Consider the following 18332-nt stretch of genomic DNA (forward strand, 5'->3'; position numbering starts at 1 on the left):
AGAAGGTCCTGTTAGTCAAATATGACTTCAGCCAACTCAAAGCAGTACCACAGATGCCCACTTGATGCTGTAGGCGGCTAATTAAAATATTATGGTCCACCGTATCAAATGCTGCTGTTAGATCCAGTAAAACTACAATCACATGATCACCTAAATCTGGTGCTCGAAGGATGTCATTAAAAACTTTTAATAATGCTGACTCGGTACTATGGAGGGGTTTAAACCCAGACTGACAGACTTCTAAAATGTGTAAATATTGGACCAAAATTGGAAGAAAGGATTCCAGACCCAGTTTCAATTGAGGACTATAATGATACCATAGAGCGAAATCCCAACTCTATGTTCCTCAGCAATGTGACACAGGAAGAAATAGTTATAATCGTGAAAAAATGTAAATCTAAGACTTCAACTGATTGTAACGGAATTGATATGGAAACGATAAAAAAGGTTTTATGTTGAAGAGGTTCATTTAGCATACAAATGTGTATTTATAAACGGTTGATTTATATAGGCTAGTAAGGTAAAGTTTTGTACCTGTCAGGTACAAAACTTTACCTTACTAGCCTATATAAATCAACCGTTTATAGATAAAAAAAAAAAAAAGGTTGTTGAAGAGATCTCAGGACCATTAATGTATATTAGTAACCTATCATTTCAAGCAGGTAAATTTCCAAACAAAATGAAAATAGCTAAAGTTACACCAATTTATAAGACTGGAGACAAACACCAATTTACAAATTATAGACCTGTTTCTTTACTTCCACAATCTTCTAAAATCATTGAAAAACTGTTCAATAACAGATTAGAGAGTTTCACAAACAAAAATAGAATACTCAAAGAGAACCAGTATGGATACAGAGCTAATGTTTCAACTTCAATGGCTTTAATTGAAATTACAGAATAAATTACCAATGCAATAGATAGTAAGAAATGTGCGGCTACAGTGTTTATGGGTCTAACTAAAGCATTTGACACAATTAATCACAATATTTTAATCAAAAAACTAGAACGATACGGCATCACAGGGTTAGTCTTAAACTGGATAAGAAGTTATCTAACAAACAGGAAACATTACGTGAAGCTAGGCGAACACATGTCTACAACGCTAAATATATCCTGTGGTGTACCTCAGGGATCAATACTAGGACCTAAATTATTCAATCTCTATATAAATGACATTTTTAAAGTTACAAAAGATTTAAAGTTAGTGTTATTTGCGGATGATACAACAGTGTTTTGTTCAGGAGAGAACACACAGGAGATAATACAAATAATAACAGAATTAATTGACAAATTAAAAATATGGTTTGACAAAAACAGACTATCGTTGAATCTCAGTAAAACTAAAATAATGCTAGTTGGTAACAGAAGAGAAAGTCAAACACAAATACAAATAGACGGAATAGAAATTGAAAGAGTAAATGAAACCAAATTTCTAGGTATAATGATTGATGATAAATTGAACTGGAAATGTCATGTAAAAAATATACAACATAAAGTAGCAAGAAACACGTCAATAATAAATAAAGCAAAACATGTTCTAGACCAAAAATCTATTCATAATCTCTACTGCTCGCTAGTGTTACCATATCTGAGTTACTGTGTAGAAATATGGGGAAATAACTACAAAAGTACACTTCATTCATTAACGGTGTTACAAAAAATATCAGTTAGAATAATACATAATGTTGGATATAGAGAACATACAAATCCTTTATTTATTGAATCAAAAATACTGAAATTTCACGACATAGTGAATTTGCAAACAGCTAAAATTATACACAAAGCAAACTATAAACTGCTACACAATAATATACAACAATTCTTCTCAAAAAAAGAGGAGAAATATAATCTTGGAGAAAATTTTTAAATATTTGTATGCACGTACAACACTTAAAACCTTCAGTATATCAGTATGTGCAATTAAATTATGGAATGGATTAAGCAAAGCAATCAAATAATGTACTAATATGATCCACTTCAAGAAACTATTCAAACTTAAAGTGTTTACAAAGTACAAAGAAGAAGAACCATGATAAACATTCTGAATTTATTTCATCCATCCATTCTTTCATTCTCAAAATGATCTTGCTTATCTCATCATATGAAATATGACTTACTTCACCAATTATTATTTATTTATTTATTTTTATTGTGATTACTTATGGAGTATATTGTGAATAAATTGAGAACAGGAAGTGAACAACAGTTTTAGCAACTGTTATGTAAAAGAAAAGGGGTAGGATTAAATAAGCTCTGCTTCTTCCTACTCCTTTTCGAACATGTTGAAAAGAGAAACTGGAAATTGTGATGCATCATGTTGTATACATGCATGTTCGAAATAAACTCAAATCTTAAACTCAAATATCACAGTCCTCTAAAAAAGTGTTTAACTGGGTAAAAACAATCTTCTCCAAGATCTTTGAGAGGAAAGGCAGCTTAGATATGGGTCTAAAATGGGCTAAAACTGAACTGTCCGGACCAGGTTTCTTTAAAAGCAGTTGAACCACGGCGTGTTTAAAACTGGTACACACCAGAAAACAGACTGCTATTTAAAATGTTAGTGCAGAATAAGGCATTAGTAAGTACTTAATTATGACTAATTAAGAGCCTATATGTTACTAATTTGCATGTTAATAAGAAACTAATTAATGGTGAATATGTTCCCCATACTAAAGTGTTACCAAAAAATGATATCAAAATTAAATTACAGTATGTTATTCATGTAGATTGATCATTTTCCTCGACTGATGTACTGACATCATCTGGTTTATTCTGTACATATGTTGCATCATCTACAAAGATACAAAGAATTGCTATTGCAACATCCAGTGGACACAGTTAGAACAGCTTTTTCCTTAATTCAAAAATTTCGGCTCATTTTTATACTTGGCAAACTCAACCCACGGGCCGGATGAAACCTGTTTGGGGGTCTGATCCGGCCCGTACGATTGACACCCCAGCTAGCGCCTCATTTGTGGTCACCTAATAATCTCTCCACGCAGGACAGGGGGGCATAGCAGAAAAGAGACAGCCGATCAACTGGTCTAAAAGGGGGGTCTATTTAAAGGCTAGCGTATACAAATTAGTTTTAAGATAGGACTTCAAATATTCTGGAAAACACAATTAGGAAAAAAACTTAAATGTAAAAAATAAGATAAAAAATCAAAAATGGTACAAATTTGCTCTGTGTATGAATCATTTTGGCTTGACTGTGTATGCAAAATTATATTTTACCAAGCAGATACCAATGTAAATACACGTATTATACATTACACAACAGCTAAATAAATATTTCAAATAAATTCCAGCAATACCAACATTAAGCACAATTAGCAAACAGATTCTGTCCGATCTTATTTTCTGTTTCTGTCAGGCATCTGTAAAGAATGTTATACTTAAGTACTGTATTATTAGTATTATTATTTTTTATTTGAAAATGTTTTCTTTTTTTACTTTTCCAGTCAGAAGGTGTTCTGGTTAAAGCTCCCAAGACAATTATTCTTGACCCTACCAATAAAGGGCAAGGTGAGTTTAATTTCCAACACTGTAATTTGGCACTGTGTTTTTTGTTTGTCCTTTAATCCATCCTCTAACATGCGTGCTTTGCCTGCAGGTGGTAAACAAGAAGTCATTCTCAACAGCCAAATTCCGAAACAGGATTTGGTACCAAACTCGCCCACCAGCACAATGATCTCCGTCATAGGTGAGATATCATTTTTGTATTCTGCCTTTAACATTTTGTAATATATCTACAAAACTATTAGGACATCTTGCCATTTCACCTAAATGACGACGATCTGACAATCTGAATTCAAGAATAAATGGGGTTTTGTAACAGCTTCCACTCTTTTTTACGCTCTCGTCTGCAAATTATCTTAGCTGACTATTTTTGATTTAGGGACTAGAAATGTCCCATGTAGTCGTTGAGCCTGTGATCTAGTCAACGTCCAAAGTCTAATCAATGTATTTGTTTAAAGACTAGAAAGGACAGAAGATTTGAGCTGACTAAATTTGATTTAGAGACTAGAGCTATCCTCTCTAGTCATTGAACCTTTAATCTATCCAACGCCCAATGTTTAATCAATGTCTTTTTTAAAGACTAGATAAGACAGGTCTAGTCTACAGATGATCTCCATCCATCCATTTTCTACCGCTTATTCCCTTCGGGGTCGCGGGGGGCGCTGTAGAGACTAGAAATGTCCTATTCAGTAGTTGAGCCTGTGATCGAGTCAACGTCCAATGTCTAATCAATGTATTTGCTTAAAGACTAGATAAGACAGCGCTAGTCTACAGATGATCTGAACGGACTAAATCTGATTTAGAGACTAGAAATGTCCTATTCAGTCATTGAGCCTGTGATCGAGTCGACGTCCAATGTCTAATCGATGTATTTGCTTAAAGACTAGATAAGACAGCGCTAGTCTACAGATGATCTGAACTGACAAAATCTGAGTTAGAGACTAGAAATGTCCTATCTAGTCGTTGAGCCTATAATCTAGTCAACGTCCAATGACTATGCTACAGACTAGATAAAACAGCTCTAGTCTACAGATGCTCTGATCTGACTAGATCTGATTTAGAGACTAGAGCTGTCCTATCTAATCGGTGAGCCTGTAATCTAGTCAACGTCCAATGTCTAATCCATATATTTGCTTAAAGACTAGAAAGGTCAGGTATAGTCTGCAGATGTTCTGATCTGACTAAATCTGATTTAGAGACCAGAGCTGTCCTCTCTAGTCGTTGAACCTTTAATCAAGTCAATGCCCAATGTCTAATCAATGTCATTTTTTAAAGAGTAGATAGGACAGCTCTCGTCTACAGATGATCTGTACTGACTAAATCTGATTTAGAGACTGCAGGTGTCCTATCTAGTCGTTGAGCCTGTACTCTAGTCAACGTTCAATGTCTATGCTACAGACTAGATAAAACTGCTTTAGTCTACAGATTTTCTGATCTGACTAGATCTGATTTAGAGACTAGAGCTGTCCTATCTTAACGGACTAAATCTGATTTAGAGACTACAAATGTCCTATTCAGTCGTTGAGCCTGGGATCGAGTCGACGTCCAATGTCTAATCAATGTATTTGCTTAAAGACTAGATAAGACAGCGCTAGTCTACAGATGATCTGAACTGACTAAATCTGAGTTAGAGACTAGAAATGTCCTATCTAGTCGTTGAGCCTATAATCTAGTCAACGTCCAATGACTATGCTACAGACTAGATAAAACAGCTCTAGTCTACAGATGCTCTGATCGTTCACATGACTACATATGTGTTTATTTATGGGTTTGTTTATTTATACAGGTAGAGAGCAAGTGAGTGTCCTGGTGGAGAACGCCATTGCCGGAACGTCTATGGGTAGTCTTATCTATCAGCCCGCAGGCTGTGGAGAGCAGAACATGATCCACATGACCCTGCCTGTAATTGCTACCACGTATTTGGACAAAACCAACCAGTGGGAAAGTGTAGGCTTTCAGAAACGTGCCACGGCCCTACAACACATTAAGACCGGTAGGTATACTTTACGTTATCCACATTTTACCCAAAGGTTTTTGTTCCAACACATTACTGGAAACTGTAAAACGTTAAGTTATGACCACATTCTGCGGATTGCTCGACGGTTCAATAACTGCTATAGTTTAAATCAGGGGTTCCTAACATTTTTGATCTCGGGGTCCACTCAATTTTTAACACTGATTTATTAATCTTAATCTTGACTTTAATCGTACTGAATAATTATATCTAATGGTTTACAACCTTGTCAAATGATATGAAAGCCTGTGTTAATCACAAAGATTATTATGAAGGCTTAGGTCAGGTTGATTACAAAATATAAATACTAATCAAATATACTGCAAAAGAAGGGACTCATAAAAACTGATGAAATTTTTTTTTTACATACAATTAAACAGCGCTAAAATAAATACATTGTAATTTAATTAATAATAATGAAAAATAAAAATAAATATATATATATACCCCGGTATTGAGCACTGTATGACAGATAAACCACAGAAATCTCGACTATATTTTTTTATTTTTTTTATTTTATTATTATATATTTTTTTGATAATACAGCTTCACCACTTTAGTCATAATTTTTGCGCTTAAGAAGCATCTCTAAGACTTTAGCTCAGACTTCTTTTGTTTGTTTGATATTGTCATTACCGCACCAAGTGGTGGAAAAGTGTATTATAACCGTGTACCGTTGCGGCCCATACAGCTATTTTTTGGCGACCTCCTAGGGGGCGCTCGGAGCCCTATGGTTTAAGTTATATCTGGCCAGAAATACTGTCTCCAAAGGCCCTGGGCAGGTTATATTGACATGGCAACACATATAAGCTTATATCTGATTGGACAAAAATAATCAAACAAACTGTGGTACGTGCACCATTAGTGGTATGCAGGCTCCATCTTGATTAAAGTACAGTGTTTTATTTTACTATATTTAAACAAAGTGTTACTGTTCAAACTGTGCGTAATGTTTCAGTGGCCAAAAATATTAAATATACTCTTTAAATAAAACCCCTGCCTTGTATTTAATGAATACTTAGGCCTAGTACGCTACTGTATTTTAATGTTGGTCATTATGGTGGTACTTGGAGAGCCAAGTTTTTTCTGATGTGGTACTTGGTGGAAAAAAATTTGAGAACCACTGTATTAGACTATTGGAAATATAAACAAATACCAGAATTTGAGTTGTAAAATGTAGGTCAGTGCTTTTTTTTTTCATTCATTCATGTTTATTTCGAATATGTAGACAAAACAAAAACAACAAATTTTGAAAAAAAACAACAAAAAAGCCATGCAAGAATGAATAACAAAAACAATAATAATAATAGTAATAATAAAAAGCAAAAGAAACAAGAAATGAAAATAAACATTAATGTAAACATATCCGAAAAGGAGTGAGAAGAAGTAAAAACGTATGTACTCCCACCCCTCTTACTACTTACTGTATGTTTAATAATTATGATAATAGTATATAAAAATGTTATGTCATATAAATACATATACGTATAAAAGTATGTACATATATATATATATATATATATATATATATATATATATATATATATATATATATATATATATATATATATATATATATATATATATATATACATATATATATATATATATATATATATATATATATATATATATATATATATATATATATATATATATATATATATATATATATATATATCTACAACATACATTTAACAAGTAACTATGAATGTGGTCAGTGCTTCTGATAGTTTGTAGGCCTGCAAACAACTGATTGAACCTGTTTTGACTGAACAGGCACAATATTAAGTAACATTTAATATTCACAACTATTGTGAAAGCCTTAAGAAAGGTTGACCACTGTATAATGAGGTTAAATACAACTCAAATAAAGCATTATGACACATTTCCAGCCGAGCGGTTGGCAGGTTGCATTGTGGTTTAAAAAGTTGATACACAAAATGTACTGTTTTTTGCGAGCTTCATTCATTTTTTTCATGCATCCTGATGTCCAACAAGGATGTGAGCGCCATGTTTTGTTTGACCTTTACAAAATAATTTTTACAGAAAAAGTGTAAAGTTGTAGAATGTTCGAGACCGGAGGTCGCACTGTATAATTGACCTCAACTGCAAACGACGAATGATAATTAGATTTCAGAGTGGTCAAAGTGGTTCAAAAGTTTGTTTGATGTGCACAGGATTCAAAAACCAGCAGACATATCGGCAACCGGATGGTTCTTTTGCTGTTTGGGCCAATAGACCAGGTAGCAGCTGGTGAGTCAAACATTATGGAGGATATTGTGCATGCATGCAAAAAAACATAAGTTGTGCACTCTCTATTCTCTCAGGCTGACAGCCTATGTTGCCAAGGTTTTCTCCATGGCCAACCAGCTGGTGGCAGTGCAAAGGGATGTGATATGTGATGCTGTCAAGTTTCTTATCCTCAAAGCACAGCAACCTGACGGCATGTTTAGAGAAGTTGGAACGGTTTATCATGGCGAGATGATTGTAAGGGCAATGTATCAAAAATGTAATTCTGAGGATGCCGCTGCTGCTGACAACAGTGTGCGTCTGTGTCTTGTTTGTGTTTGTGTGTGCAGGGCGACATACGTGGTGGGGACTCAGATGCCTCCATGACGGCCTTTAATCTTATTGCAATGCAGGAGTCAAGGGCACTTTGTGCTGAGACCGTTAATGTGAGTATTCCTTTTGCTGACCTCTTTAGTCCTAAGCTAGGGGTCGCCAACCCGTCAATCGCCATCCACCAGTCGATCTTTGGGACCCTACTGTTAAATCGAGAAAATATTAGAAAAAAATATATATTAATAGGATATCATCGCCTGCCTGTGACGGTAAGCTAACAAGCTAAATACTAGAGTCCGTGAACATTGCTCCAAAGTACGTTCCATATGTAACCATAGGATGAACAAATAAGTTAAGTTAAAAGTTAATGTGCCCATGATTGTTACACACACACTAGGTGTGGCGAAATTATTCTCTGCATTTGACCCATCACCCCTTGGGAGGTGAGGGGAGCAGTGAGCAGCAGCGGTGGCTGCGCCCGGGAATAATTTTTGGTGATTTAACCCCCAATTCCAACCCTTGATGCTGAGACCTACCGATCTCAGGGCGGACACTCTAACCACAAGGCCACTGAGCAGTACACTACAGTACTAAGACTATAGCGGCCATAATCAGTTAGCGTCTACAGAAAGGGTGCCCAAAGTACAACACAGGGGCCATTTGTGGCCCTTCTTGTTTGTCATTGGCCCTAGGCACAGAATTTTTATTTTTTTTAAACACTAGCAAAAATTGGAAAAACAGCAAGCACAATGAGAAAAAACTAATTGTTGACATCAGTCAATAATAACAACACAAAGCTTTGTCTTTAAAAACAACAACAAAATGTGTGTGTGTGTGTGTGTATGTATGTATATATATATATATATATATATATATATATATATATATATATATATATATATATATATATATATATATATATATATATATATATATATATATATATATATATATATATATATATATATATATATATATATATATATATATATATATCCATACATATATACATACATATGTAAACATATATACATACATAGATATACACAAACATATACACCTATATGTATACATACATATATACTTTATATATACATATATATATATATATATATATATATATATATATATATATATATATATATATATATATATATATATATATATATATCCATACACATATACATACATATGTAAACATATATACATACATAGATATACACAAACATATACACCTATATGTATACATACATATATACTTTATATATACATATATATATATATATATATATATATATATATATATATATATATATATATATATATATATATATATATATATATATATATATATATATATATATATATATATATATATATATATATATATATATTTGACGCAGGATTAGATTTTGCTTTGGTTTTTAGTTGGTGACCTCTACACTAGAATATACTCGACAAACTGAAGGACTAGAAGTGAGCTGAGTTGGCACTTTATAACATATAGGAACAACGTGGAAAGATCCTGCACCAACAGGTGCGTGAGATCAGACTAAATAATCAGAGGGTTATTGGAAACCGGTGTGCTCGTCACTCCCGCCTTCCCCTTGGAAACCACGGCAACTGAAAAACGAAAAAAGCACATGGGAAAGCACATGGGAGAGACTACGCCTGCAGGAGGCACCAGAACACAGATTTGTGATAGACAAGACTCCCACTGGTGTGCTCACTGGCAAATTTCTCCTCAAAATTAACTAGACTGGACTTTAAAAAAAAAAATGTTAACAAGTTTTGAGCAAATAAATGACATGGATTTAAGCAAAACCTTCTAAAATAATATTCCAAATAGTATGTCCAGATATTATTTATTATTTTTAAGTCAATTTAAATGATTGATTCTGATTATTCATGATTAATCCAAGTTTTAACGTGGAAATTATATTATTTTAAATAAAATTATAAAACTGTTCAATCGCGGTTCATTTCGGTCATTATACTTCTATTGAATGACAAATGACCACAAAACAGCATGAAAACAATGACCACATTGTTTGAATGCAGACCTGCTTTGTAAAAAAAATGCAATTTAAATGTTGCCAGTCGTATAAATAAAACACAAATAAATCAAATCAAATCAACTTTATTTATAAAGCACATTTAAAATTTACCACAGGGGTAGCCAAAGTGCTGTACAATGGGCAGGTTAAAAGATAATACGAGAACCGAGCAAACACACCACAACACAAACAGAACACAATAAAAAATAAATAAAACATAAAAACAGGTTCACAGCAGGTGTATTATTGGATGCCATTGCAGGATGGATATCACTCAGTGTTAAAAGCCATGGAATAAAAGTATGTTTTTAAGAGAGATTTAAAAACAGGAAGAGAGCAAATAGCAAATTTTTGTTTTGTTTTTACCAGATTAGCTGTAATATTGAGTAAAGCCGGAGACCCCTGATACTGTATGAATTTATAAAGTTATGACAGAGGAAAACATCTTAAAATGTATCACAATTACAATATTAGAGAAATTAACCATTTATAAAGCAGGGGTGTCCAAAGTGCGGCCCGGGCGCCATTTGCGGCCCACAGCTAATTGTTTACCGGCCCGCCACACTTTCTGCAAAAATTGCAAAATTGATAATATTGCAAAAATTAAAAAAAAACATTTAAAAAAAGTGGAATGAGGTGAAATCTAACAAGAAAAAGTTGCAATGTTGACACAAAGCTGCCATGCAGGCTGTTTTTTTTCTTTTGTCTGTGTTTATTTTTCTTTTTTTTGCCATTGTTAAAAAAGAAAAAAGAAAAAAAAATCTATGTTATAATGAATTATTACTTAAAAAATATCACCTTAAAATGTTTTATGTGGAAAAAATATTGCATATATTGTGTGGTTGCCATATAAAAACATCAAAGTTTTATTTGACAAAAGAGCATAAAACAAACAAAATAATAGTTCAAACTAGGGCTGGGAATCTTTGGGTGTCCCACGATTCGATTCAGAATCGATTCTTGGGGTCACGATTCGATTCAAAATCTATTTATTTTTTTTCAATTCAACACGATTCTAGATTCAAAAACGATTTTAAAAAAAAAAAAAAAAAAAAATTTTTTTTTTTTTTTTTTACAATACACAACAATACCATAATAATGCAATACAATTTCAAAACCAAACCCAATTTTGGAGTTCTGAACTTGTGATTTCTTGCAGTGTTAAGTGGTAATATTTCACATTTGTCCCAATTGACTTTATACCCTGATAAACAGCCATATTCAGTGATGGCATTATTGATATAGTGTAGAGAGCAGTTAACATGTGACAGGTAGAGAATTATGTCATCACAATACATCGATAGCTTATTACACTGAGAGCCAATTTTTATAACATGAATATTATTTTCACTTCTTATTTTTGCAGCTAAGGGTTCAATAACCAAATTAAATAATAATGCAGATGCAGGACATCCCTGATTTACTCCTCTTTTTAACGAAAAAGGTTCTGAAATATGATTATTGGTTTTGACTGATGCCATGGGCCTTGTATAAAGCATCTTAATCCATTGTATAAAATTATCTCCAAATCCAAATGTACGTAATGTGCAAAACATAAATGACCAGTTTATGCGGTCGAATGCCTTCTCCGCATCAACAGTACATACTGCTGTGGGATAAGGGAGACTTCTAGCATAGTAAATAACATTAAACAATTTCCTTGTATTGTCTGAAGATTGTCGATCTTCCATGAAGCCAGTTTGGTCAGTATGAATTAATTTTCCTATTACATTTGATAATCGTGTGGCTAAGATTTTTGCCAAGATTCAAAAGGATTCTCTATTCATTCAATACATAGGATTTCAGCAGGATCTACCCCAGTCTGCTGACATGCAAGCAGAGTAGTAGATTTTTGTAAAAAGATTTTATAATTGTAAAGAACAATGTTTTATCAACTGATTGCAATAATGTAAATTTGTTTTAACTATTAAATGAACCAAAAATATGACTTATTTTATCTTTGTGAAAATATTGGACACAGTGTGTTGTCAAGCTTATGAGATGCGATGCAAGTGTAAGCCACTGTGACACTATTGTTCTTTTTTTTTTTAAAGTTATAAGTGTCTAATGATAATGTCAATGAGGGATTTTTAATCACTGCTATGTTGAAATTGTAACTAATGTTGATAATATTCATTTTTGTTTCACTACTTTTGGTTTTTTCTGTGTCGTGTTTGTGTCTCCTCTCAATTGCTCTGTTTATTGCAGTTCTGAGTGTTGCTGGGTCGGGTTTGGTTTTGGAATTGGATTGCATTGTTATGGTATTGCTGTGTATTGTTTTGTTGGATTGATTAATTAAAAAAAAAAAAAAAAATTATATAAAAAAAAAAATATCGATTTGTTTAAAAATGAGAATCTATTCTGAATCGCACAACGTGGGAATCGCGATTCGAATTTGAATCCATTTTTTCCCACACTCCTAGTTCAAACGTTAAATCGACAGATATATCTGAAGTTGATCTCGTAATTTAAGTGTTAAAAGTAAAAAAAAAACTAATAAAAATGTATCACTTTATGAGTGGGGGACCTTTTGGATCCCAAATATATTTAGTAGGATTTTATTTAACTTTTCACTGTGATTACTCAAAAATATTAAATAATTAAAATCAATGGGGTCCTGCATTATTGATCTTTTAAGGCTCTAATTACTAAATACTGCATATTTCAGTTTTACTTTAAAAAAACAAAACAAAGTTGACTTTGACAGAAAAGGCATAAAACCTTTTTTTTTTTTTTTTTTTTTTAACTTTATATCAACCTGAAGTTGATATAGAGATTTACTGTAAGCGTTAAATAAAAAATACTAATAATTTGACTTATTTTTAACATTTTAATGACTAAGACACTTTATAGTCCCCGGGAGCCCTAAAGGTTAAAAAAAAAAAATCCATATATTTTGTTATGGTTTGAAATTGAAAAATATCAAAATGGCCCCTGCATGCTTACATTTTTCCGTGTGCATCCCTCATTGGAAAAAGTTTGGACACCCCTGATTTAAAGCATCCCATCAGCATCACTATGGATTAAACAATTGTTACTTGGTTATATTCTATCATTATTGTGAGTGTTTTAAAAATGTTTTGCACACACTGTTTGTTCACCAGTTGAGTCAAACAAGTCAGCTACACTCCAGCATTAAGCAAAGCACAGTCATTTATCTTAATTGTTTAATTCATATTTAGGTCAACTATTTTTCCATCATGACCCCGTCCCTCTTACTCTCCCCACTCCTTCCGTTCAGAGCTTAGAGGACAGCGAAAACAAAGCTATTGCTTACCTGGAGAAACGTCTGCCCAGCCTTGTCAACCCATACGCTGTTGCCATGACATCTTATGCTCTGGCGAATAAGAACAAGCTGAACAAGGAGATCCTGTTTCGATTTGCTTCCCCAGGTAAATTATAAAACACCCTAAAAACGTTAGATTACAACACTTTAATTAAATTATGTTACGTTTCCATAATATTTTCTAACAAAAATACTATATTACAAAACAATGATTCTGGTAGAAATATAAGTTTTGTATTTCTCCTTTGCAGACCTAAGCCACTGGCCTGTGCCTAACGGACATATTTATAGTCTGGAAGCTACAGCCTATGCTCTTCTGGCCCTGGTCAAGGCCGAGGTGAGTTTCCTATATGTTTATTTGTCACGGCCCGCCACAAACAAATTTGGCACCACCTGCTGCACACTGTAACCCACACGGAGCGGTACGGAGCAGTGTTGCCAACTTAACGAATAAGCAGACCGCGCCAGCTGTTTATTTGATATGTTTCAAAAAAGCTACTGCCGACCAATCTAGTAAGGAAGGAGACTTTTGAAGACTCTGACATGTAGGGACATATCAGTCTTTTTAATGAGTAGCAGCCGTGTCGAAGTGAGGGTGTAAGTGGAGATGTCGTACCGGTGTCCCAAACACAGGTGGGGCCCTTGGGATTTTTTATTTCTTGAATATGTCATTTATTAAAAAAGAAGACATCATAAATGTTCATATAGAATTAATACTGCCATTAAAGTTCAATATTAAGGTTGTTTGCATCGAATTAATTGTCAGGAAGTGTTGGTGACGAACCCCAAGATGCAGAGATGGCAGGCTTGTTGCGGGAAAACATGATTTAATGTCCAAAAGAAATGCCGGGAAACAGGAATCAGGAACCAGTAGTGATGGGTTGATGAGGCGTCATGAAGCGTTTTGACACATTGCAAAACTGTATTGATACTGTGTCACTAAATACTGACATCTGCTGGACATTAAAAATCCCTACAGGCAACCTATGGACAGACTCAACTGACACTGATTTTATGACCTAGTATATACAATAATATAAACCAAGTCATTGTATTTCATTTAGGATTATTTCATATCTTCATTTAAATAAAAATATATTTTTATCTTTTTTAGATACAGTCAATAAATAATGTGAACATGTATCGTAACATGGAAATCTAAGAGAACGTGTTGTGAATGAGGATGCTTGTGGACTGGGAATGTTGTTTTTTTGTTTTTTTACAAATTTTTATTCCAAAAAATTTTTTTTCAAACATATTACATTTTAGACCAGTGGTTCTCAACCTTTTTTCAGTGATGTACCCCCTGTGAACATTTTTTAATTCAAGTACCCCCTAATCAGAGCAAAGCATTTTTGGTTGTAAAAAAAAGAGATAAAGAAGTAAAATACAGCACTATGTCATCAGTTTCTGATTTATTAAATTGTATAACAGTGGAAAATATTGCTCATTTGTTGTGGTCTTTCTTGAACTATTTGAAAAAAAAGATAAAAATAACTAAAAACTTGTTGAAAAATAAACAAGTGATTCAATTATAAATAAAGATTTCTACACATAGAAGTAATCCATCCATCCATCCATTTTCTACCGCTTATTCCCTTCGGGGTCGCGGGGGGCGCTGGAGCCTATCTCAGCTACAATCGGGCGGAAGACGGGGTACACCCTGGACAAGTCGCCACCTCATCGCAGCATAGAAGTAATCATCAACTTAAAGTGCCCTCTTTGGGGATTGTAATAGAGATCCATCTGGATTCATGAACTTAATTCTAAACATTTCTTCACAAAAAAAGAAATCTTTAATATCAATATTTATGGAACATGTCCACAAAAAATGTAGCTGTCAACACTGAATATTGCATTGTTGCATTTCTTTTCACAGTTCTTTTTGACAGACATTTTTTAAAAATCTCACATACCCCTTGGCATACCTTTAAGTACCCCCAGGGGTACGCATACCCCCATTTGAGAACCACTGTTTTAGACGATTTCTCTTCTTAGTTATTATTTTTCCGGCTGACAGCATTGAGGAGGTGGATTTGTTAATGTACGACAATTCTGTCATACAAATGCGACATTTAACCTGCAGAAAATATGAATAGTAAACTAAGAATCATTTTGAAGAGATTTTGAATTCTAATAGATCAAGTGGAAACTTTGAGAGAACAGGATGAAACGACAACGAAATGAACACAAATACCTTTTTTTCCGATATATGATCTAAATATTCCCACACGGCGGAAATCTTTCTTTGCTCCATGACCTCCGACGACGATAAATTACAAATGACCAACGACAGAAGTGCGGCGATTCTGTTGGCAGCAGCATCTCGTTGACAGATGCGCTTCCTTATAAACAGTTTGGCGCGCAGGCGTCAGTTCGACACAGTTCGCGTATCGGTCATGTGACCGATTCAGCTCATGATCGGTCACGTGACTTTCTAAAAGCGGTACGCGCACCGACACAGGGTTTTGCTCTATGAGCTCGACGCATGCGCCGATGCATCGGTGTTGCCGGACCCATCACTAGGAACCAGGAAACAAATTACGAGGAACCAGCGTACAGGAAACAGCTCACAGGAACCAGGAAACAGCTAACAATACTCCAGCACTGACTGGAGGGCGAGGCAGGTATAAAAATAGCAGCCGGCTGATTGGCAGCCTGGGCACACCTGGTGTCAATCAGCCGCAGGTGAGGGGAAACAGCGCTCAGGGAGACAAGCAGGAAACTGAACCAAAATAAGAGAACTGACAGGAAATAAAACACAAACAGAGGAAAAACGAAAACATAACCAAACTGTCGGTGACAAGCCTGACATTAAGAATTTCAAAGACTAACTCTACATCGATCAATAATTGCAAAATGGTTAATTCCACTTGGGTAGCACCACACCTGACATCACAACGGCATCAAAGTTTACCTTTGAGCATTCACACACAGCACCAGCAATTTGAAACAATATAAGATGAATACATCTGTAAGGTTGTGTAAAAGTTTCATTTTTGCATTTCATTGGACATAACTGTGGTGCGTTCAAAGACCCTCTATTAAATTTTGAAACAGATCTGTCAGGTAGTGCAGGTGACGAACCCCAAGATGCAGAGATGGCAGGCGTGATGGAGGAAAACATGACTTTAATGTCCAAAGGAATCAGGCAGGAAACCAGGAATCAGGAATCAGGATAACAGGAACACAGGAGACAGCAAACAGGAACCAGGAAACAGGATACAGGAGAACTCGAGACAATACTCAAGCAGTGACTTAAGATGAGGCAGGCATGAATAGTAGCCGGCTGATTGACACCAAGTGTGGCCTGGCTGCCAATCAGCCGCAGGTGAGGGGAAACAGTGCTCAGACAAAGATGTGTGACGTGGTCACGAAAAAACACCAACACAACAGGAAGAGTCACCAAAATAAAAGCGCAGGACAGGAACTAACCCAAAACACCAACAAAAGGGCACGGCTTGGCGTAAACAGCCGTGACAAGATCACTAGATTAAAAATAACTGGGGGAGACTTAACTCCATGGAGATGCACTAATAATATATTTAGACTAATATTGATGTATTATTATTGATTCGTATTATCCACGGGTGATAATCCTACCTTCTAGTTTCTCGCGGACTGACGTCATGCATGCGACAAGTCTCATTTTCAGCATGAGGACCAGTCCAGTGTTGCCAACTTGACGACTTTCTTGCCAAATCTGGTAACTTTCCATTTTTATCAAAAGCGACGACTGACAAATCGAAGTACTTTTTTTCCGGTGTTTTAGAGACATGAAAGCACATATGACTCTGCAGTGAATGTCTTCAATGAGTGGCAATGTCTACTGTCTACTATAACTGTTACGTACGACGGGGGGACGGGGGGGAGGAGACGTTACAACGGCAGGGATCAGGTCAATAGGTTTATTGATTCTGATGATGATGATGATGTGTTGGGGTGTGTATGCTACCTCTAAGTAAATGGTGCAAGACGATGCGTAGAATTAACAGTGTAAATGTTACCAGAGTTTGTTATAAGTGCGTGTCGGATGAATCCTTCGTCAGAACAAAGGGGCAAGGCGAGAAGGCAGTCTGTGGGCAAGCAAGCGATCGGGGGTTGGAGAGAAGCAATGAGGTCTGTGTCCAAGCAGGGGTCGAGGATCGAGGGAGGCAGTCCGGAAACCAGAGGGAAGTCGAGGCATACAGCTTGATCACGGGAAACAGGGGAACCACTGCAGGGAACACAGAAGACATAAGACACGGGAACAGGGAAGGCACAGGGAGAGGGCAAGTTCGCAGGAGGGAAGCCAGAGACGGGATGCTTACTATGAGGCGTGAACTACATTCCGGTACTGGATCTTCGGGTCCGCTGGTCTTTATCCTGTCTGTCTTCATCAGACCCAGGTGCGAAAATTGCAGATTGCCTGCAGCCATGCAGGCGCGCGCTTCTAGCGGAGGTGCCGGCCGAGCTTGCCGCAGATGACATGCGGGTTGCGCATGCGCCGTGACAAAAACCCCGTAACCAACCACTGGCACAATTAGATGGCAGTCCAGTGGGTAACACTGAACTGAGGCCTTAGTTAATGCATGGTGCTCCAGAAAGCAGTCATGAATATATGATATTCTCCAGAAAAAAAAAATTATTTTCAAGAAACAGATGTCTCAATAGTATGTGAAGCCTCATTCCCCTGTACCATCACGTTCAATTGGTCCATTCTCTTGTAGCTGTAGTTTCACACACATACCGTGCAAACTTTTTCCTTTGATCTGTTCGCAAAGGCCTTTGAAGACGCCAGACCTGTAGTTCGATGGTTCAACAAACAGCAGAAGACTGGCGGAGGTTATGGATCAACTCAGGTGAGTGAGATACAGCTTGATCGTATGACTATACCGGGTCATGTCAT

General features: G+C 35.5%; 1 protein-coding gene across 1 annotated transcript in view; it reads left to right on the forward strand.

The window, feature by feature from the left end:
* Positions 1-18332, forward strand: part of LOC133639672 (complement C3-like) — a 78511-nt gene that overhangs the window by 44000 nt on the left and 16179 nt on the right. Inside the window, exons 23-31 of the mRNA XM_062033179.1 lie at positions 3465-3528; positions 3617-3706; positions 5309-5515; positions 7717-7792; positions 7867-8026; positions 8119-8214; positions 13400-13550; positions 13696-13781; positions 18208-18285. Coding sequence (XP_061889163.1) covers positions 3465-3528; positions 3617-3706; positions 5309-5515; positions 7717-7792; positions 7867-8026; positions 8119-8214; positions 13400-13550; positions 13696-13781; positions 18208-18285 — 1008 coding nt within the window. The remainder of the gene's footprint in view (positions 1-3464; positions 3529-3616; positions 3707-5308; positions 5516-7716; positions 7793-7866; positions 8027-8118; positions 8215-13399; positions 13551-13695; positions 13782-18207; positions 18286-18332) is intronic.

The sequence above is a fragment of the Entelurus aequoreus genome, linkage group LG22, assembly GCF_033978785.1.
Source record: "Entelurus aequoreus isolate RoL-2023_Sb linkage group LG22, RoL_Eaeq_v1.1, whole genome shotgun sequence".
Lineage (NCBI taxonomy): Eukaryota > Metazoa > Chordata > Actinopteri > Syngnathiformes > Syngnathidae > Entelurus > Entelurus aequoreus.